The sequence below is a fragment of the Ornithorhynchus anatinus genome, chromosome 17, assembly GCF_004115215.2.
Source record: "Ornithorhynchus anatinus isolate Pmale09 chromosome 17, mOrnAna1.pri.v4, whole genome shotgun sequence".
In the NCBI taxonomy this organism is placed as follows: Eukaryota; Metazoa; Chordata; class Mammalia; order Monotremata; family Ornithorhynchidae; genus Ornithorhynchus; species Ornithorhynchus anatinus.
Window position 1 is genome coordinate 11,561,420 of NC_041744.1, and position 22,840 is coordinate 11,584,259.

Consider the following 22,840-nt stretch of genomic DNA (forward strand, 5'->3'; position numbering starts at 1 on the left):
GAAAGACGAGAAATGTTGCCATTACTTTGTTACCTAAAATAAAATGTTTTCTTTTTGACTTTCAGAAATTGGAATTTCTAAAGAGGATGCATTGGAAACACTGCAGATTATAAGACGAGAATGTGTGTCACATATGCCAAAATCGTCATGTGCATCAGAATCAGGAAATAAATATACAGCCCTGGAACTTCTTGAGCAAGAACACACTCAAGGCTTCATAATTACTTTCTGTTCAGCTCTGGATAATATTCTGGGAGGAGGAATACCCCTCACCAAAACAACAGAAATTTGTGGTGGTCCTGGTGTTGGAAAAACACAGTTATGGTAAAAAAAAAATTGTAAATATGGATTGTATTTATTAGTCTTTTAGGTTCTAATGAATATGTATCTGGAGGTTTTGGATTGGTAAAAGAAAACCGTTTCTTAACATCAGAGAATGTCATTGTCAAGTTGAATTTTGTGTCCAGAATCCACTCAGTTATTTCAGTTGCTGCTCATCCTCTATTTTAATCAGTAAGCACAACTTTTTTATTTTCATGTATAACTTAGCATTTTTACAATTTTTTAGTGTCATCTTCATTTTTCTGGGTTTTTTAAAATACTTTTTATTAAGCACTTTGTGTCAAGCATTGTTCTAAGCTCTGAGGTAGATACAAATTAATCAGGTCGGACACAGCCCCTTTCCCAAATGGGTTCATAGTCTAAGTAGAAGAGAGAACAGGTAATGAATCCTCATTTTGCAGCTAAGGAAAGTGAGGCACAGAGAAGTGAAGTGAATTGCCCTGGGTCACACAGCAGGCAAGTAGTAGAGCCGGGATTAGAACACAGGTCCTCCGACTCCCAGGCCTGTGATTTATTCACTAGTCCATGCTATTTCTGTTTCTGTGTGTTTAGGTGTTTTTCACTGGTTCTGCATTTGTGCTCATTGTACTTTTCTTTATGTATCAACTCCCCAGAGCTGAAAGCTTGCCACTGAATGCCTCTAAAATTGTAAGCTCCTTGTGAGCAGGGAACAAGGCTGCCAATTCTGTTGTACTGGACTCTTCCGAGTGCTTAGTACAGTGCACTGCACATAGTGGGCACTTAATGAGTGCCACCACTAAATGAATGATTTTGGGTGGTCACTTTGGTCTGCCACTTACTTCAATAGGGCACCACACTGTTGAAGCGCTAACTGCTCTTCAACAGTGTGGTGCCTTATTGAAGTAAGTGGACCTAACCCAAATGTCACATTCAATTTGTAGAACAATTCCATCAGTGCCACCTGTGAGGCAAACACAATATCAACAAGCAACAAAGATGAAAAGAAAGTGGTCTTGGAACACAGTCAACCGTAGTGAAGTGGGGTTCTTTTCAGTACCTCACCTGTGGCTTATGGAAAGACCTGAAGGGTACTTATTGAGCACTTACTGTGTGCAGAGCACTGTACTAAGTGCCTGGGAGAGTACAGTATAGCAGTATAACAGACATAGACCCTGCTCACCTGAGTTTACAATCGGCGGCGGGGAGACAGACATTAAAAAATAATGTTATAGCTAGGTATATAAGTGCTGTGGGGCTGGGTGAGGGGCCGGGGGGTGAATAAAGGGAGCAAGTCAGGGAAACGCAGAAGAGAGTGGAAGAAAAGGAAGAGAGTTTAGGGAAGGCCTCTAGGAGGAGATGGGCCTTCAATAAGGCTTTGAAGCGGGGGAGAGTAATTGTCATCTGTATTTGAGGAGGGAAGGTGTTCCAGGCCAGAGGCAGGACGTGGGTGAAGGGTTGGCGGCAAGGTAGATGAGATCAGGGTACAGCGAGAAGGTTAGCAGGGGGTTCAAAAAACTGCTCTCTAGTCAGCTAAAACATGAAAGCCATAAATTAAATAAACAGAAGAAACATAAAGACAAAGAGAAACCTAAAATTCAAGTGATTTGGTAGTTTTTTAGTTTTTTTTAAATGGTATTTGTTAAGGACTTACTATGTGATAGGCACTCTACTGGAGCACTGAGGTAGTTCTCACAGAGCCCAGAGAATCTCTGAATATAAATAATGTACAGTTGGGATAAATTTACCTATATACTTAATGCCAGTCCAATGAACTTCAGGTCTCAGGGAAGTCAAAATATATTTTTTATCATGCAGTTGGGATAAACACGAAAGAATCAGCATTATTCCCACAATGCGAGTATGTTGTAGCTTTTTAACTAGTTTAGCACAACGCACGTTAAGGCAGGCAGAGTTGGGGTAGTAGGAAACTTGTGCGGAGGTCCTTGGTGTCAGTCTAGGTGTAGCACTGCTCTTCTTTGCAGGTTCACTGTTTTGCTCGATCTCGAATTATGTGTTTCTTAATGGTAGAGTGTTTAATTCAGTAAAATAAGTAGCAAAGGGGTGAAGAATTCTGTTAGTGGCATTCCTTAATAGTGATATAGGATTTGTTCATTTGTTCAATCATATTTATTGAGCACTTACTGTGTGCAAGGCACTGTACTAAGCGCTTGAGAGAGGACAGTACAATAGACACAGTCCCTGCCCACAATGAGCTCACAGTCTAGATGGGAGACAGACATTCATATTCATAAATAAATTACAGATATATACTTATGTGCTATGGTGTTGGGAGAGAGGATGAATGAAGGAAACAAATCAGGCTGACGCAGAAGGGAATGGGAGAAGAGGAGAGGAGGTTAGTCAGGGAAGGCTTCTTGAAGGGGATGTGCCTTCGATAAGGCTTTGAAGTGAGGGAGAGCAATTATCTGTGGGATATGAGGAGGGAGGGCGTTCCAGGCTAGAGGTGGGATGTGGGGCGAGAGGTCAGTGGCGAGATAGATGAGACTGAGGTACAGTAGAAGGTTAACATTAGAGGAACGAAGTGCGCGGGCTGGGTTGTAGTAGGAGAGAAGTGAGGTGAGGTAGGAGGGGGCAAGCTGATTTAGGGCTTTAAAGCGTGCTTTAAATGTGTTTCTTACACATCTTTCAGTGGTCTTTTTTTGGTTTTGCCTTTTCTCTGTAGTATTCAGCTGGCAGTTGATGTACAGATACCGGAATGCTTTGGTGGAGTGGCAGGCGAAGCAGTTTTCATTGACACAGAGGGAAGTTTTCTGGTGGATCGAGTGGAAGCTATCGCCACTGCCTGTATTCAGCACCTCCAGCTTGTTGCAGAATCACATCTGGAAGAGGGTGAGTTAAAGTTAAATTTTCAACACGGCAGAATCAATCAATCAATCAGAGGTATTCGCTTCCTGGGGTTTCAGGCACTTTACTAGGTGCTTGAGAGAGAACAGTACGGTAGAGCTGGTAGACACGTTCCCGCTCCATAGCAGGACCTGGGAACTGGGAGTCAGAAGAACTGTGTTCTAATCCCACGCTGCCGCTCGTCTGCTGTGAGACCTTGGGCCGGTCACTTCACTTCTCTGGGCCTCAGTTACCTCATTTGTAAAATGGGAATTAAGACTGTGAGTGCCAGGTGGGAAAGGCCCCGTCTCCAATCTGATTAGCTTGTATCTACCCCAGTCCTTAGTACAGTGCTTGGCACATAGTAAGCGCTTAACAAATACTATAAAACTTCCTCCAAAAAACAGGGCTCTCTCTCCGAGCTCTCCCTAAGAACTCGGCCCTATCCACCAGGTGGGTGGGGCTTTCCCCAAATTAGCCAATACTATCCTAGCTCCTCCCAAAATGTCACAGTAGCTCCTGGGAATATTCTGCTTCCTTCCCTCTACTCTTGCCAGGCTTGTTTTTGAAGGGTTTTTACAGCACATTGCTTTTCATGCAGCCTTGTTAACAGCAGCTGGGGAAGGGGATGGCCTGATTGAGAAACAAGTTTAAAAATACTTTTCAGAAAGTGGCACCAGATGGGGAGAAGCTGGGACCACATTGACTGGGGATACAGGAGGTAGGAGAGAGGCATGGAAAATTGGAAACAATTTTAGAAGTCAGGACATGGCAGGAGGCAGAAGAGGACCATTTTAAGGTGGGACATAGTGAGAGGAGGAAGTAGGGAGGATCCTGATTACCTGGTAGGGTCCCCAGGGAGGGCCAACACACATCCATTTTTACTAAGGAAAGAGGTTGGCTACCCTGTTGTGGAAACTCGATGACTCAATATAGGTGCATATAATTGACTGAGTTCACAGTTTGGGGACAGGGACCGTCTTCGGCCTGATGATCTAGTATCCACCCTAGTGCTTAGTACAGTGCTTGGGGCCACAGTAAGTGCTTAACAAATACTACCACAATTCTGGGAAATTTGGTTTAAGAAAAAGGATTTCTGATTGGGGATCAGGAACCCGCCTCACGCCCCCTCCTTCCCCCGCTATTTATAATGCTTTTTCTGTAAGAAAATTGGTTCCAACCTAGATTTTGACCTAGGCCTTGGTTTTCAGGAACTGATTTTGTTGGTCATCTGAGGTCTGGCTGTAATTGTTTTTGATGGGCAAAAGAAAAATATCGTCTAGAGAGTGGCGAGCAGGTCAAATAATAGAACCTATTCGTATGCCGCAAATAGGAAGAATGAGGAATTAAGATGAGACAGCTTATGCAGGTTCCATTAAAAGGCAATGGAATGACTAAAAATAGGACTTGGAGTCAGAAGTGCCCATCCTGTCGGGACAACAGGGGTCAGTCAGTTGGTGGTATTTATTGAGCACTTACCGTATGCAGAGCATTGTTCTAAAAGCTTGGGAGAATATAGTATAACACTAAACAGAAACACTCCCTGCCCACAATGAGCTTACAGTCTAGAAGATTGGGAGGTAGTACGTCCCCAGTTATCTGAGCTGGAGTCCTAAACTCTCTCATTCCAGGCCTCTTCTAAGACCTGAGAGTTTCTAGGCAGGGCTGAGAAACCCCCAAAAGGGCGGGTCTTCCGACTCATTAGCTCTTTGTAGCCCATCCCCTCCCAATCTTCATCCCCTTCTACAATCCCGCCCCCACTTAGCTCCTACCCTCAAATAAAAATTTGGCTCCTTTCTGGGTTTCCTGGCTCACAGTGCTGAACCTTATCTAAGGCCATGTGTGTGGAGAGACAAAGCTCAGAACAGGTGCCCAGTCATTTTGCTTCCTTCTAAAAAAAATTCACATTTTGTAGGGTGGAGATGCTCCTTTAGAATTTAGAGTTCGTTGTGTTTTTTGGTTTCTTTCCCACAATTCCCGATCCAACAAAATGTTGAAAGCAAGTCATTGTCATAGGACTAATTGCTGTTTGTTTCAGAGCAACAAAAAGCCTTGGAGAATTTCTCCCTTGAAAGCATCCTGGCCCATATCTATTATTTTCGTTGTCACGACTACACGGAGCTGTTGGCACAGATTTACCTCCTGTCAGACTTCCTCTCGGAACATTCAAAGGTATGGGTTGCAGTAGCATAAACCATTGATTTTTGCAGGCTTTTGGAAAGCTTAAGAAGTACAGTAGTACGAAAAAAAGAGAGATGAGTTTTTTAACCAGGTCAGCACACATTTCCTTTTTTTACATTCTAAATAGATGCACCTGGAATTTCTCTTCTGTTCTCTGCAAATGATCGGTTAACTTTTAGTATATTTTTCCACCTTTGAATGTGTCCCGTAGTCGGCAATTTTCGGTTTCTTAAGGTAACTTATTGATTCTCCTGTGTTTTGGAGCCGGGGTAAATTTGGCTCTATAGGCTCTTGTGATTAAAACACATAGGTATCACCACTAAATTCTTATTTCCTACATTTCTACTCCACACCTGAAATCACATCCCTTCAAAATAGGTGAGACTCAATAAAAACAGCTCGAATCTAGAGGAAAGCAGTTTTTCTGAGAATTGATACCATCTTACTCTCTTTTCGATTTTGACTGAAAACACTCTTCTTTCTTGCTTTTCACTTCCCTTACCCCTCTTAGAATCTGTATTTTCTGCTACATGTAAGAGTGCAGTGAAATGTCTTGGGCCACCACCTGCTCCTGGCAGCTGGAATTATGTGGGGATCCACCATTTTAAGCTAATCTTCCTTTCTCAAATAATTTCAGTTGAACATGGCTTCTGGGGCTCTACTGTCTGCATAGAAGGCAGCCCAAAGCAGCTCTGACTCTGCTCACTCAAGTTCGGCTGCCGAGCGTAGGTATGGACTCTTGTGGATTGAAGATTGAACTGAATATAAATTGTTGGGGAACAGACTGCTAACATTGGAAGGGAGGAAATTTGGGAAAGTAAACATCATTCAGCATTAATCCCAAGGCTGGGGTTCTCTTCTTCCTTACCACCATTTTTGGAAGAGTTAGAGTTCTTTGTTATTTTTATTCTGTTGAGTGATTTTTAGGAGGTTTTTTGTGGTATTTATTAAGCACATACTATGTGCCAGGCACTGTACTAAGCGCTGGGGCTGATACAAGCTAATCAGGTTGGACACAGTCCATATCCCACGTGGGGCTCAGTCTTAATTTCCATTTTACAGATGAGGTAACGAGGCCTGGAGAAGTGACATTACTTGCCCAAGGTCACACAGCAAAGTGGCGGAGCTGGGGTTAGAACCCAGTTCCTCTGACACTCAGTCCATCTACTATGTGCAGAGCATTGTACTAAGTGCTTGGGAGAGTACAATAAACACATTCCCTGTCCACAATGAGTTTACAGTTTACTCTTTCTACTAGGCCACGCTGTTTTATATTTTAGTTCTTTGGACCCTGCCTCTGTCAGAAATGTGCAGTTCACAGAATTTTTCCCTTGTTTGGGAAAGCAAAATCTCCAGTAGTCCCATAAACCTAATAGTCAAGGTGGAAAGCAATGTCTATTTCTTAAAGAGCTTATCTCTTTGTTTGCTAGAATGGACCCACAATCTCTTCAAATAGCCTCCAAGTCCCTGCTAGGGAAAACTGCTTCCTTTTGCTCTATAGCCAGGCCTTCTTGATAATATTGTCGTTTCTTCAGGGATAGCAGGATCCCTTGGCAAATTGGAACCTGGGCCTCGGCTTCCTGATTGTGAGATGAGACTTTCGTTACAACTTTTAGTCTTTGATTTTGTCATTAATATCTATAAAGAAATATCCTGTCATTAGAGTTAACAGAGAATAAAGCATTTTATTTAAAACTGGAAAGTAGTTCTGAAAGACCCCCTGGAAGATTTAAAGCAGAGGAAGTAAAGATCGGCCAAGTTATAACTGTTTTTCAATTAGCAGTTGAGCATCTGATCAGTTCAGTATTAGTTGCTCTCTTGGAAAACATTTATGATGAAAAAAGTCTTTAAACTTGAAACCTCTAGATTGTAAGCTTGTTGTGGGCAGGGAACTCGTCTACCAATTCTGTTATGTTATTGTAAGCCTGTCAAACGGCAGGGACTGTCTCTATCTGTTGCCGACTTGTTCATTCCAAGCGCTTAATACAGTGCTCTGCACATAGTAAGCGCTCAATAAATACTGTTGAATGAATGACCCACCTAGTTCAGTGCTGTGCACACAGTAAGTGCTCAATAAATACCATTCATCAACTGATTGAACTGACTCACTTTTCAGCTAATTCTGCCCCAGGCAATTGTTTTTAGCGGTTTTGTTTGAGATCATTTTCCCAGCAAAAATAGTTTTTGACCCAAATATGCATAGGACAAAATGTATTTCTAGTGTCAAATAAACATTTGCAGTACAGTTTGCTGAACATGCAAATTCTCCCCCGCCCCCCAAAAAACCCCAAAACAACAAAGCAACCTACCCTTGTTTGTGTAAGTTCCACAAGGCAAAATATTGGCTGTTCTGTATGAATCACAAAAAAAACCTCTAATGCAAATCCAATACTCATTGCTGTGCAAACAAGACTCAAAATACTTACACTGTTAAGAAACATGAGGTTTTGTGTTACTTTGTTTGCTTGAATTTGTTGTTTTTTGTTTTTTTTTTTGCCATATGTAGACTTGGCCATAGATGCCTCCTCTGTCTAATTTACATTGGGTTAAAACTATATTGGGTCTATCACAACACAGATACTTTTCTTCTGGGTGGAAAATAGAGCCCCAAGTGCCATTTTAAAAATTCTGATTGACGTTTCCTGGCTCTTTATTCTTTTGAATCTCAAAAAACTATTTAGCAAACAGCCAAAGGATGAAAGCTTTGTGGGAAGTCATCTTGAAAATTACTGTTTGAAGGAATTATTTTGCAGAGGAAAACCTTAAATTTGCGAATCCTACAAAAACTCAGTTTTGGATCAGAATGGTAGCCCTCAGCTTCAAATAGGTTATTTTCAATGTGACACACCTTGGTAAAGAGCAACACGCCCTCACCCTCACGAAATATGAGATTGCCTTGATGTATGCTCTTTTTAGGTGCTGGTGAAAACCAAAGATTAGCATTCACTTTTCCTTTCCCTTTTGGCTGGATGAATGTGATTTTAATAAGGTTTTAAAGGTGGGGAAATTGGTAGTCTGTCCTATGTGAAGATGGAGGGAGTTCTAAACCAGAGGGAGGACATGGGCAAGGGGTTGGAGGTGAGATAGATAAGCTCAAAGTACAGTCAGTCAATCAGTGGTATTTACTGAGCACTTGCTTACTCTGTGCAGAGAACTATACTAACCTCTTGGAAATGTATCATGTAACAAAGTTGGTAAACATTTCCCTGCCCACGACGAGCTTGTAGTCTATAGGGGGAGACAGACATTAATATAAATGAAACACAGCTATGTATTTAAGTGCTTAAAGGATACAGATCCAAATGCGTAGGTGTCACAGAAGGGAGAAGGGATGGGGGAAAAGAGGGCTTGATTGGGGAAGGCCTCTTGGAAGAGATGTGACCTTAACAAGGCTTTAAAGATGAGGAGAGTGGCGGATTGGCGTATGTACGGGGGAAGGAATTCCAGGTGTAAGGGAGGATGTGGGAAAGGGATCGGCAGTGAGATTGAGATCAAGGCACAGTGAGAAAGCTGGCACTACAGCAGGGAAGCGTGAGGACTGGGCTGTAGTAGGCGATCCGTGAGGTAAGATTGGAGAGGAGCATGCTGATTGAGGGCTTTAAATCTGACGGTAAGGAGTGTCTTTGATGCAGTAGTGGATGGGCACCCACTGTATGTTCTTGAGTGAGGAGATGTGTATGGAGCGTTTTTTTTATTAATTTCTTTTTAAATGATCTGGGCAGCAGAGCCAAGTATGGACTGAAGTGGGGAGACCCAGGAAGCAGGGAAGTCAATGAAGAGGCTGATGGAGGAGTTTTCTAGCCTGTAAGCCCGTTGTGGGCAGGGATTGTCTCTATTTGTTGCTGAATTATACTTTCCAAGCACTTAGTAAAGTGCTCTGCACTCAGTAAGTGCTCAATACATTCGATTGAATAAATAAACGAATGAATGAATCAAGGCGGGACATGCTAAGTACTTGGATCAGTGTGGTAGCAGTTTGGATGGAGAGGAAAAAGTGGATTTTAAAGATGTTGTCGAAGGGAGAACCAACAGGATTTGGCGACCGATTGACCGTGGAGTTGAAAGAGACGAGTCGAGGGTAAGGCCAAGGTTAGGGGTGCGTGAGACAAGAAGTGTTGCCTGCAGTGACAGGAATGTCAACACACTGAACTAGGAACCCTCTCTTGAACTGAAAGACCCTTCTTTCTGAGCATTTTGATTTTCGGATGTTTCTCTTTTTTAAAGCAAATGACACAGTCACATAATTTACCAATAGTGCTATTCTCTCTTTATATATTTAGGTGCGCTTGGTGGTAGTGGATGGTATCGCCTTCCCTTTTCGCCATGACTTCGATGACCTCTCTCTGCGAACAAGACTGCTAAATGGCTTGGCCCAGCAACTGATTAGCCTAGCAAATGATCACAAATTAGCTGTAAGTTTATAGTCTGGGGAGATACTGTTTCATACTCAATTAGAATATTGTTCAAATGAAGTTCACTGATGTCTGGAGATTACAAAATAGTGCCCTAGTGATTTAATTTAAAACTGATTAAATTGTTAATGAGAAGGATAAGTATAAGAGCGAGAGCAAGTTTGTATATGCGTGTGTGCAGTTTATCTGGACAATTTAATCTGATAAGGAATTTACAAATGAATTTGTTAGACAATGTTAGAGTAGCAGATTGGAAATTTCTAAAATTTTTTTCTTAAATCCTTTTTGAGTATGCAAACCTTAGAAGCTCCAGGATATGTGTACAGTCTCTAGACTGTAAGCTTGTTGTGGACAGCTATTTGTTATATTGTACTCTCCCAGGCACTTAATACAGTGCTCTGCACACAGTAAATGCTCAATAAATATAATTGACTGACAGGTAAACAGGTTTTTACCCCTCAAGGCTTGTGAATTTTTACTGCAGGTTTTCTCTGGTCTCTAATTCTCCCTTTTCTTTCTGGAACCTGGTTACACTAAGCTACATAACAACCTAAGAGGCATGTTTCCTTTACTGTATGAGATCACGAAGCTGACCTTTGTAGACTTTTTTCCTCTTTTTGGTTTTTTTTTGTGTGTATATGTGTGTAATATGTATGTGTGCTGATTTAGCTGAACTCTCTGTTTGTGTGTATTTAAAACAGAAGGTATGTGGTGTATGCTGAATTAACTGAACAATGTGTGTGCGTGTGTGTGTGTGTAAAACAGGAGGTGTATGATATATGCTGAATTAGTTGAACCAGGATTTTAACTGAAAGAGGGAATAGAGGCCTCAAGTGAAAACTTTCTCTGAACAGGCTTTTTTCATTGGTAGTTGCCTAATGCAAAAATTTACAAGTCCTACTAATAATTTTGGCATTTGTTAAATATTTACCATGTGCTAAGCTCTGAACTAATCACCGGGGTACATATAAGCAGATAGGACATGGCCCCTGTCCTACTTTGGACTCACTAGAAAAGAGGGCGAGGCCATGCTTTCTCATTAATACTTTGAGCTCTCCTGTCATGCACTTAAATGCAAGTAATAAATAAGAATAGCTGAGCCAACATCCGAAATAACAATGAGAATTTTTGAAATGCTTTTATTTTCTTCTGTTGGGGTTTTTCTTCCGTCATATAAAATGCTTTAATACCCTATCCTTGGAATATTTTCACCCCATTTATCACAACACTCCAGTCTGTTAATGGAGAGTTTTTATAGCCAGTAGATGGCATACAATACCACCTGCTGTTTGTAGCTACGGTTGAGGGATTTTTCAGAAGACAAAATTATTTTTGTATTCTCAAAATGGTGTTTGAAACTTTACTGTTTCTAGAGTTTGCTTCTATTAGTTTTTTTTTTTTTTGGTATCTGTTAAGCGCTTAATCTGTAGCCGGCATTGTACTAAGCGCTGAGGTAAATATAAGCTAATCGGGTTGGATACAGCCCATGTTCCACTTGGAGCTCAGTCTTCATCCCCATTTTACAGATGAGGGAACTGAGGTGCAGAGGAGTTAGGCGACTTGTCTAAGGTCTCACAGCAGGCAAGTGGCGGATCTGGGATAAGAACCCAGGTCTTCTGACTCCCGGGGTCGTGTTCTGTACACGCTGCTTCTCGTGAGATTTCTGCATCTCTCACCCTGTTGTTCATGGAATTTCTTTTGTTTTGCCATTTTACATTAGGGTTAGCTAATATTTGCCTAAATATTTCCAAAGGAATAGTGAAATTACATTTTTCAAACTTGCTAGGGGCACCATCTAAAGTGGCCTATTCAGCCCTATATAACAAAGCCAGAGGCCAATATTTCTATTTCTATCCATTCACAGGGCAAAGTGGGTGAAAAAGTGAAAGAGTTCTTTCAAAGTGTGTTGGTTAATAGAAACAGGTTTACAAACGAAGAGGCTCTTAGCCTGTTAATTTTTTCCATGCTTGGGAACCTAATTTTAAAGACAGACTTGTCCGTGATTATGAGCCACCTCTGGTCTCTTTGAAGACCCCAAATCTTGATTTGAACAACTCTTAAATGAGGAAGAATCAAGGTATTTGAATTTTTAAAAATGGAAAAAATGGATTAATCACTGAATTTGTATTGGACAACCATTTTCCATTCCAGGTCCTTCTACAGATTTTATTGATCATCTGGAATATCACTTCCCCATTCCTGGTTTTTCTTATAAATATGAAAATGATACTATTGTCTGGAAATGTATAGCTCATGAGGTGGGGTTAAAGTAAAAGCAGTTTAGTATAAATAGGGAAATCATCCTGGAGCCCTTTTTAATTTTTTTCGCTGATTCATTCTCATTTTCAGATTCTGTCATGCATCCATAGTCTTTTCTAAGCCTTCAATTTCTCTGAAGCTAGTCCCTTGAAAAACCCCTTGACCATTTGGCTGTATTTTATATAATTCTGCATTAAGTATGTTTAAAATAATTTTGTATTTATGAAACAAGTACTCATTCTTGGGAGGAAATTGGGTGTTCTATCTATAGTTGTAAATAAAAAAATCTTCTGGTATGAAAAGAAAAATGTTTACCCCATCATACTTTTTTTTAAAAAATTTACTGAAATGTGATCCAAGTTCCTAGGTGGAAGGGAATATATCTTTTGTTCTGGTGTACTCATTACAGTGCTTTGCACGCAGTAAAGTTTCAATAAATACTGTTGATGGATTGATTTCAGAAAATGTTCATTTTTCTCATCTCTTATATGCAGGTAATTTTGACAAATCAAATGACCACAAAGATTGATCAGAATCAGTCCATATTGGTACCAGCTTTAGGTAAGTGATTAGCTTGAGCTGTGATTTTTTTTTCTCATCACAAAGCAGAATTACACTACAATTACTGCTATCCCAAAAGGACATTAGGAGGTAGTGGTATATTATAGGCAAGTGACTCAAGTAATAAAATGCTACTGTTACTTAAAGAGTTATTCTGGAAATGAGATCCAAAGTAGCAGTGGATCGAACACGGGCCTAGGAGTCAAAAGGTCTGGGTTTCTAATCCCGACTCTGCCACTTGTCTGCTCTGTGACCTTGGGCAAGTTACTTCACTTCTCTGGGCCTCAGTTACCTCATCTCTAAAATGGGGAGTGAGACGGTGAGCCTCATGTGGGACAGGGACTGTGTCCACCCTGATTTGGTTGTACCTACCCCAGCCCTTAGTACATTACCTAGCATACAGTAAGTGCTTAACAAATACCACAGTAATTATTATTCTTATCCAGACTACAGCAGTCCTGGTTTGTTTTAGCTTTTCTTCTTTTGGGATTATTTCCAAGTATTGTTAGTTAAGTCACTGACATTCTCAACAACTTTAGTCAATTTCAATACTGAGTGAAAATATAAGTAATAATTTGAATATCTGGTTTAATAACTGCTGCACTATCAACTCAATTACATTATTATTTTTACAGAGCTCTATACTTTGTGTAGTATCCTGGTTGATTGTGCATTTAAATCAAATTTTTTACCTTATTTTTTTTATGGTATTGGTTAAACCATTTCTTACTCTGTGCCAGGCACTGTGGTAAGTGCCAGAGTAGATACAAGCTAATAAGATTGGACATGTCCCACATGGGCTCACAGTCCTAATCCCCATTTTACAGAAGAGAAAACTGAGGCCTGGAGAAGTGAAGTGAGCTATAAACTCATTATGGGCAGAAACCTATCTGCTAATTCTCCTGTATCGTACTCTCCAAAGCACTTAATACAGTGCTCTATACATAATAAGAACTCAATAAATACCATTGATCGATTGTGCATGTTAAGAGTTTTGGGCTAAAGCTAATTGAGCCATACTCTCCTTTCAGGAAAGAGGAGAAGTAACTGTCAAATTCCAAGGCTCATTTTTTTTTTTAATGGTATTCGTTAAGCGCTGTCTATGTGCAAGGCACGGTACTAAATGCTGGGGTAGACACAAGCTAATTAGATTGCACAGTCCATTTCCCACACAGGGCTTCCAGTCTTAATCCTCATTTTACAGATGAGGGAATTGAGGGCCAGAGAAGTGAAGCAACTTGCCCAAGGTCACCCAGCAGACAAGTGAGGGAGCTGGGATTAGAACCCAGGTCCTTTGGATTCCCAGGCCCATGCTCTATCCGCTAGACCATGCTGCTTCTCTACTGCTCATTATAGATTGGGAGTCTGGGTGCCCCAAATCGCCCCTGGGATTATTAGGATTAATGACAAGGCCATGTGCCTCTGGAATCACCAGAGTCCAGTGCCTGGCTAGCCACTTCTCTGGAGAAATAGGTGGGGAAATTAGCCTGCACTTAACTATGATTCTGCCCAAATCCTGCCAACCTAGTTCTGCCTTCCTTCCATTAGTTTCCAGACGTGTCAAGGGCACATTGGGAGAGATGGAGTTAGTAGATTTGCCCACAAATAAGGACCTAGCATTGATTTTTCTACCGATTGCAGACTTCGTTCCAGTGAAGAAATGCAGGTGGGGCTGGAGGGAGGCTATTTGTTTGTAATTAAAAGGTGGTTCGTCGTTCTGCTTTCTGGAGCTGTAACGAGCGAAGCCTGTCATGTTTGGTAAAAACGAATCCCCAGACTAGTGGTGTGTTAATTTCCCAAGGAAATTACTTTTCTTTCGTCAACTAGGAGGAGCAACTAACTTAATTAAAAATGACCCCAGCCTAAGCTAATACTTTATTTTATATCCTGCCATCAGTTTTAGAGGTTTTTTTTTAAAAAAAGTGCAAATGGAGATGGTGGGCTTTTTGGGGAGATTTCAATTTCCAGCTTTACAAGCCTCATGCCTGAGATATTTTCTTTTACTGTGTTCGTTTTTCTTCAGAATAAAGGCCAAAATGCAAATAGTTGTGTGAACAAACCCATCAGCGCAGGTGTCAGTAGAATGTTAAATGAGTCAGTTCTCAATTTTTCCCACCTAGTTGATTCCTCAAATTGCCATCAATACTAGACCTTGAACAGGTGAGCAGAAGAAGAAAAACAAAAGAGGAATGAGAGTGACAAGCAGTCAAAAGGATAGGAACATGCATTCATGTGAAATAAAGTATAAAAGGTTAAAATAACAAATCCATAAATCAGTAGAATCTATCCAGGGCCTACTTCAATCAATCAGTGTACTTTTTGAGCACTCACTATGTGCACTTTTCTACACTCTTGGGAGAGTATAACACAAGAGAATAAGCAGACCCGTTTCTTGCCCATAATGAGCTTGCAGTCTAGAGGGCAGAGCACTAGGCTAAGCCCTGTGCTTAACAGATACCGCTGTTGTTATTATTGTCCTTGTCAGGGACAGAAGGGCTGAAGTGGAAGTTGGGGAAATTAATGAAGCTCTCTCTGTCAATTTACAGAAATATAAGGTGGCACTGTTGAGTGGCAGAGCTAGGTTCACATGGGTATGAGTCAGGGAAACCTTCATTTTTCGTCACCTTTCCTGCTGCCTGTCTTTTGATTGTTTTGCTCTGCACTATCATCTTAACAAAATGGAGGGAAGGGAAAATCAAAAAAGGAAAATTTCAAATCCACTACTGTTGCTCCTTGTTTGCAAGGATTTGGTAGGGGAGGAGGTTGACTGAAAGCTGCTTAAATGAGTCTTTTTGTGTTACTTGTTGATTTGATTTCTCCGTGTTATATTTGTCCTCCAACAACTTGGTTAATTGAGTGTTGGGATTGATAGGACAAGCAAACCATTTTATTTGGATCGTATTTGTTTCAATTGTGAATGTAGAAAAAGCCCTTTTTTCTTCGTACGTTTTTCTGCTTTTCTGGTTTTTGGCAGCCATATCGGTTGTGAAGTGAACTATAAGAATAGCTTGTTTGTGAGAAGATATGGGGAGAATTGTGGTTGGGATTTTGTTTTGTTTTTTGAGTGAATATCCAATGTATGAAAAGCCATTTTACATCTGAGGAAATGAAGCTATTGGAACAGAAAAATTTAGACACTTCCATTTCTGTGACTCATCTCTCCAAAGATCAAGTATTGTGTTGTATTTTTAAATATGAAATTTTTTTTATTGGCATTTTTCCTCCCAGTTTGAGGTCAGAGGCTGCCAAGGATGCTTGTCTAAATTGCTCGTATGAAGATAAATTGATTCAAGTAAAAATCTTCTGTTATTAACCTAGAGGGTAAATTTTGTATCTATTGACGGGCTATTTTAGCATAGTAATAAATCTGCCAGAGCAGAAAATATCTTCCCCAGGCCAATTTTTTTTTCTTTATGGAATTGGTTAAGCACTTACTATGTGCCAGGCACTGTACTAAGAGCTGGAATAGATAGAAGATAATCAGGTTGGACATAGTCTGTTTACCACTTGCTTGCTGTGTGACCTTGGGCAAGTCGCTTCACTTCTTTGTGCCTTGGTTTCCTCATCTGTAAAAGGAGTCTAAGATGGTTAGCCCCACATGGGAGAGTCGGGATTAGAATCCAGGTCCTTCTAACTCCCAGGTCCGTGCTTTTGTCTGCTGTGTAACTCTACCCCCCTTCAAAACCTTATTGAGGGCACACCTCCAGAGGCCTTCCCAGACTAAACCCCACTTTTCCTCATCTCCCTCTCCCTTATGCGAAACTGACTTGCTCCTTTTGCTCTCCAACCAGTCCCCCAGCGCATAGTACAGCACTCTGCACATAGCTATTATTATCATTTTTGTTGCTATTATTGAGAGCAAACTTAAAGCAGCGTGGCTCAGTGGAAAGAGCCCGAGCTTTGGAGTCAGAGGTCATGGGTTCGAATCCCGGCTCTGCCACTTGTCAGGCTGTGTGACTGGGGGCAAGTCACTTAACTTCTCCGTGCCTCAGTTCCCTCATCTGTTAAATGGGGATAAAGACTGTGAGCCCCAAGTGGGACAACCTGATTCCCCTATGTCTACCCCAGCGCTTAGAACAGTGTTCTGCACATAGTAAGCGCTTAACAAAATACCAACATTATTATTAAAATGGGGATGAAGACCGTGAGCCTCATGAGGGACAAGGACTGTGTCCAACCTGATTGGCTTGTATCTACTCCAGTGCTTAGTACGGTACCCAGCACATAGTAAGTGCTTAACAAATACCGTACAAAGAAAAAAAGGACTTCTAGGGCCAACCAGATATCCCTTTGCCTTTAGGACTGGTTTGATTGACTCCTGAAATGTCGGCCCCCACTGTTAGGATAAGGACTATCAAGCCTCCTGCCAAGAAATGTGGTTATTCATTCAGTCATATTTATTGAGTACTTATTATATGCAGAGCACTATACTGATCGCTTGAGGACCACACAAAAGTACATACAAAACACTTGAGCAATACGCCAAAAGAAGTAGAAGAGCTGATCTCTGCAAAAGCCCGTCTTACATTTCTAGCCAGTGAAGGTTTTTGCTTCTTTTGATAGAGTTTCTCAGCTTAAACTAATTTGCTTTGCACCTTTTCCAAAATGTTATACCATTAACAAATACTTCATGTTTCTCCCCTGCCTTTCCCGGGCTTGTGACCTAACAGTTTTGCAAATGCTTAATCAATATTTAATGAATAATTGCACGTGGTTTATTCAACACCCAGTCTTTTATTAACAGAACTTCATTAAAAAAATAAACTGAACCCCTCCACCCCCAAAAAATAAAAACTTAGCAATAGTCAAAGGGTCTTTGGTGATTAGGCAGCAAGGTCCTAAGTCACGATGGTAATTAGTCTAATGGTTTTTTTCTTGATTCACTCCCCCACTCCCCTTTGTCTTTTTCTCTCTTAGACAAATTATTTTTCCTTCTAATTTCTATTCTTGGAAACATTTATAAAACTCACAAAACCGCTAATCCCCAAACTCTTGTTAAGCTTCCTAGTGGAAGAGAAGCCATTAATCATGAAAAATGACAGCTATGTTATCTCTTAAGAGTATGAAATAAAGCAAAAACCTAAATTTGAATGTTGTTGGACAATCTATTGGCTTAGAAATATGACCTCTAGGTAAAATTCTCTTTGATAGTTCACTTTAGAGTTTGGTTCAAATCATTTTTTTCTGATGCTATAATTACCCTGGAAACAAATATTAAAATTAAAATTGCCATCACCATCCAAAGAAAATGTATCAACTTCATTCGCATATACTGAAATTTAGTATTTCAAGAGGCTCTTCCTAGGCTGGAAACTCTTTGAGGGCGGGAGTCTACCAACTCTTCTGAAGATTTGAAGGTCATATTAATCCACATACTCTAAATTGGCTTAAAGGAAAGAGCAACAGGAGTATGCAGCATTTCAGCAGATGGCTCGAAAACCAATTCTTTCAGGGGTTGCACGGCTTCTGTTTTTTGGACAAAGATTGCTGGTGATTCGGTCTGAAATTCAGAGAGCAGTCATAGTTGATAATCAAAAGTGTCCTGTAATGACTTAGTTTAAAATGTCCATCCTGGCCTATACAGTGTATATAATTTTTCCATCATGCAAAAAAAAAAATACTTATAGGAGTTGTGTTCTTTTCCTCAGGGGACAGCTGGGGACATGCAGCGACAATTCGGATAATTCTTCACTGGGACAGAAAGCAGAGGTAGGTGAAGGAACACGAAGTCCACATCTCTGTGAAAGAATCCCTATTTCATATCAATAGTGGTAATTATGGTATTTGTGAAGTGCTTAGAAGCAGCATGACTTAGTGGAAAGAGCACGGTCTTGGGAGTCAGAGGACGTGGGTTCTAATCCCAGCTCCACCATTTGTCTGCTTTGTGACCTTGGGCAAGTCACTTCACTTCTCTGTGCCTCAGTTCCCTCATTTGTAAAATGGGGATAATGACTGTGAGCCCCATGTGGGATAACCTGATTACCTTGTATCTACCCCAGCACTTAGAACAGTGTTTGGTACTTAGAGAGAGCTTAACAAATGCAATAATTACTATTATTATTACTATGTGCCCAAAACTGTACTAAACATTGGGGTAGATACAAAATAACCACATTGGACACAATCCCTGTCCCACATAGAGCTCTCAGTCTAAGGAGGAAGTAGGATCTCCCCCTAGGCTGTAAATCCCCTTCTAGACTGTTAAGCTTGTTATGGGCAGCGGACATGTCTGTTAAATCTGTTATTTTATACTCTCTCAAGTGCTTAGTACAGTGTTCAGCACATAGTAAGCAATCAGTAAATACCATCGCTTGATTTAATCCCCATTTTGCAAATGAGGAAACCGGGGCATCTAGAAGCAAGTGACTTGCCAGGGTCCCAGCAGACAAAGTGGTAGAGCCGGGATTAGAACCCAGGTCCTCTGACTCCCAGACCTGTGCTCTTTCCATTAAGGCTACACTTCTTAGTAAACTCTTCCTCATAAGCCAGTTAATGAGAAGTAGCACAGCTCTTAATTCTTGTTCCTGTCAGTACATTGGGATTAAAAGACAGGTTGGGTTCCACCCAGGCGAGGGACATTCTTTTGTAAAATTAGGTCTCTGTGTAGGCTTTCAGTTTGTTCTGGTAACTTGCTGTGACAACTGCTTCCCAGGTTTTCCCTTCCCTGACAATATGTTTAGACACTGGGAACAGTCCTGAGGTCCAGGAAATTAGCAGCAGAGTTGGGGCTAGCGGAGTTCAAATTTTTTTCAATCTGGCAAATGGGTAGCCAGGACTAGTGATTTTAGTCTTGCTTGCAAAGGGCATTCTCTGCTAACTTTAGCAAGCCAATAAAATGGATATTTAAATAAAAAGAATTCCTCATAGCTTTCCACTTCTAATTCTTGAAGTTAGTTTTGGGTAGCATGTGGAAATCAGTAAATATATCTTGCACTTTCCTTGTGTCCAGAGAAGCTGTTATCCAAGAAATGGTTCACTGTGCCCAGACCCTTTTTGAATGGTATTTGTTAAGTTCTTACTATGTGCCAGGCACTCTACTCTACTATACAAGCTAGTCAGGTTGGACACAGTCCCTGTCCCAACCTTAAAGGGCTCACAGTTTTACTCCCCATTTTACAGTTGAGGAAGCAAAGTGAAGTGGCTTGATGAAGGCCACACAGCAGACTTTGCATTCAGAGTATTGAGCCAAGCGACATAAATATAACTTTGATTATTTCATTGATGGTTGCTCTTGACAACCATTGTTTTAGGGGAGCTGTGCTTCTCTGAATGCTTTGCCATTAGGGAGTAACTTGGACATGGGAGGAAAAAAGACTTTTGAACCCGCCAGCAGTAATAAATTTCAGAATTAAGTAACTTGGACATCATTTCAGTCAATCAATCATATTTGTTCAGTTCTGTGTGCAAAGCACAGTACTAAGTGCTTGGGAGAGTAGTCTAACAGGGTTGGAAGGCAGGTTGCCCACCCACAATGACCTTACAGTCTAACCGACATCATTTTCTCTGTGTGTTCAATCTCTAGAAAAGTTCAACTTTTGTCCCTTTTTTTTTTTGTGCGGGTGGGGAGGAGCAGGGAGTATGAAGTTCCACTGTTTTACTTTCCAAGTTGGTGTTTGAATCCCCTCCGGAACAAAAACTGTAGTTTGCAGAAAACCAGCAAATAATTTTTCTTGGGAGTAAAATTCTTTCAGTGATTCAAAATAATTCCTAACTGTGCACCCTATATGAAAGGCAGGGCTTTCTATCTATTGCATATTCATGATGGTAGGAGAGAGTGATTGCCTAAAATTGTACCTCGATGTGCCAAAAGGATCAGGTGGTAGCGCTGGGTGACAAATCACACCCCCACACAGGGTTTCATATGTGTGCTGTGCCGCAGAACACAGACTGAGCTTCTGTCTCGTTTCTTCCTGACCTAAACTACGTAGTTCAGCCGTATGTTAGGCTTTGTCCCAGAGGTGGTGGTGGTGGAAAGCCAAACGATGCTTCTGTTTAGACTTTTAAGTTGCCGAGAACTCGGAAATGCAAGGATCTCACTTTTATATCCATCAGTATTCGCCCAAGACAGATGGCTCCGGTTAAGAGCCGAGCAGGTGTGGGAAGGCACACAGATCCAGGCAAGAGCCAGGGGTCAAATCTCAGGGCAGACAAAAGGGGAAAGAAACTGAGAGAAAACACTAGAAGATTCTAATTGGGGAGAGGATAATCAAATGGAAAGGGGAAAAAGGACAGGGCTTTACAGTCCTTCTAGACTGTAGCTCATTGTGGGCAGGGAATGTGTGTTATATTGTACTCTCCCAAGCACTTAGTACAGTGCTCTGCACACAGTAAGCGCTCAATAAGTATGATTGACTGACTGGCAGACAGGTTTATCAAATGTGAAAGAGAAGTAGTGCTCTCCTCTGTGGCCAGGCCCATATTTCTCTCGCTACTCTCTACAATAGTGAGGAATTCGGGGGGCAAACGTGGCCAATGAATAACAGTCGTCGTTTAGCATCTTGGTGTAAAAATACTAAACATTTTAAAATGACCCCCAAATTGTAATTGAAATTCCCTAAAATGGAATAAAACCCTCTTGCCTGTCGTAAGTGCTAAACTGTAAAACTGCTTCAGGGGCGGTAATCTACTTTAGGGTTTTTTGGACCACTGAGGGAGGGATAGAGTTCCAGTCCTGAGGGTGTTCCTCACAGAACACCCTGACTTTCTGTTGAGGCCCTGCTGAGCTGGTTTGGGCCATTTCAAGCTGTCCTCAGCCTGGGAGGCAGCAGCTCCTTTCATTTGTAAAGTAGTCACGAGGACTCGGAAGTTCCTCCACGCTTCCTGGTGCCGTAGGTGCCAGCAGTCCAGAGATAACGCTCCCATTCGTCCCTGGGCTTCAGGTTCGACAGGGTGCGGCTTATTGGACTTCCTCTGGCCCTTTCCTGGTTTGAGGGAGGCCCAACAGACCACTTCTGTGGAGGGTTCAGATGGTCAGACAAGTCCTAGATCTCGAACCCAGTGAGGGTCTTCCCCTTGGGCAGGAGTTGGGGTAATCCCACAGAGCCACACTCTGGTCACTCCTGCCACCACTTGGCTACTGCGCACCTCCTCATTCCCTCGCTGAGGGGATCAAGAGGGAGATAGTTCCCCCAGGATTACCCACACAGCCAGAAGGTGTGTCCTGCTCACTCTCCTTTCCCAGTCACATTCCCTCTCTAGAGTTCAGCTCCCATCACCGTCCCCCATGACGAACAGAATCCAGATTAGTGGATAAAAGAGGGCTTATTAATAATAATAATAATCATAATAATGTAATATGTGTTTTTTTTAATCGCTTACTATGTGCCAGGCACTGTTCTAAGCGCTGGGGTAGATACAAGGTAATCCAGCTGGACACAGTCCCTGGTCCTCCCAGGGCTCACAGTCTTAATCCTCATTTTGCAGAGGATGGAGCTGAGGCCCAGAGAAGTGAAGTGACTTGGCTGAGGTCACTCAGCAGACAACTGGCAGAGTCAGCATTAGAACCCAGGTCCTTCTGACTCTTAGGCCCATACATTATCTACTAGGCAAGGATATTCAAGGAGAAAAGATAACAGTAAATGACAGAGAAAAATCAAGTTTGTATTTCTACATTCCTAGAAATACACAGCCCCTTTACTAACCAACAGGTTTTTCCCTCAGTTTTACAAGGAGAAGCAGCGTGGCTCAGTGGAAAGAGCATGGGCTTTGGAGTCAGGGCTCATGAGTTCGAATCCCAGCTCTGCCACTTGTCAGCTGTGTGACTGTGGGCGAGTCACTTAACTTCTCTGTGCCTCAGTTCCCTCATCTGTAAAATGGGGATTAAGATTGTGAGCCCCACGTGGGACAACCTCATTCCCCTGTGTCTACCCCAGCGCTTAGAACAGTGCTTGGCACATAGTAAGCGCTTAACAAATACCAATACCAAGGAGTCCACAGTCCAACTCAAGAAGTGGCTCAGCAGTTAGCTTTTACGCCCAGCATCCTTCAACACCCCCCCAAAGATCTCCTCTTCCTATCGGGCTTTTTTTAATATCTTTTTCATCACCTCCACCCCTTTTCCCAGGTGATTGGTTCTCAGTCCTCAGGTGATTGGTTCTCCCTAATTATTCAGGTGGAGTTCAACAGTTTCATAATTAACCCAACATGCTAAATTGCCAAGAGGGGTTTTTGAGGCTTTTACCTAAATTACTTTTTCTGTGCAGCTTTCCCCATTCCCTAATTGCATTATCCCTGGGATGGGGAGCTGGTTAAATCAAAATAAGCAAATTCTTTCCTCTCCT

At 41.6% G+C, this 22,840-nt stretch overlaps 1 protein-coding gene across 1 annotated transcript in view; it reads left to right on the top strand.

The window, feature by feature from the left end:
* RAD51C (RAD51 paralog C) overlaps nucleotides 1-22,840 on the top strand; it is a 30,423-nt gene that overhangs the window by 3,179 nt on the left and 4,404 nt on the right. The window contains exons 2-7 of the mRNA XM_001509317.5: nucleotides 66-324; nucleotides 2,987-3,153; nucleotides 5,186-5,319; nucleotides 9,609-9,740; nucleotides 12,494-12,560; nucleotides 18,209-18,269. Coding sequence (XP_001509367.2) covers nucleotides 66-324; nucleotides 2,987-3,153; nucleotides 5,186-5,319; nucleotides 9,609-9,740; nucleotides 12,494-12,560; nucleotides 18,209-18,269 — 820 coding nt within the window. The remainder of the gene's footprint in view (nucleotides 1-65; nucleotides 325-2,986; nucleotides 3,154-5,185; nucleotides 5,320-9,608; nucleotides 9,741-12,493; nucleotides 12,561-18,208; nucleotides 18,270-22,840) is intronic.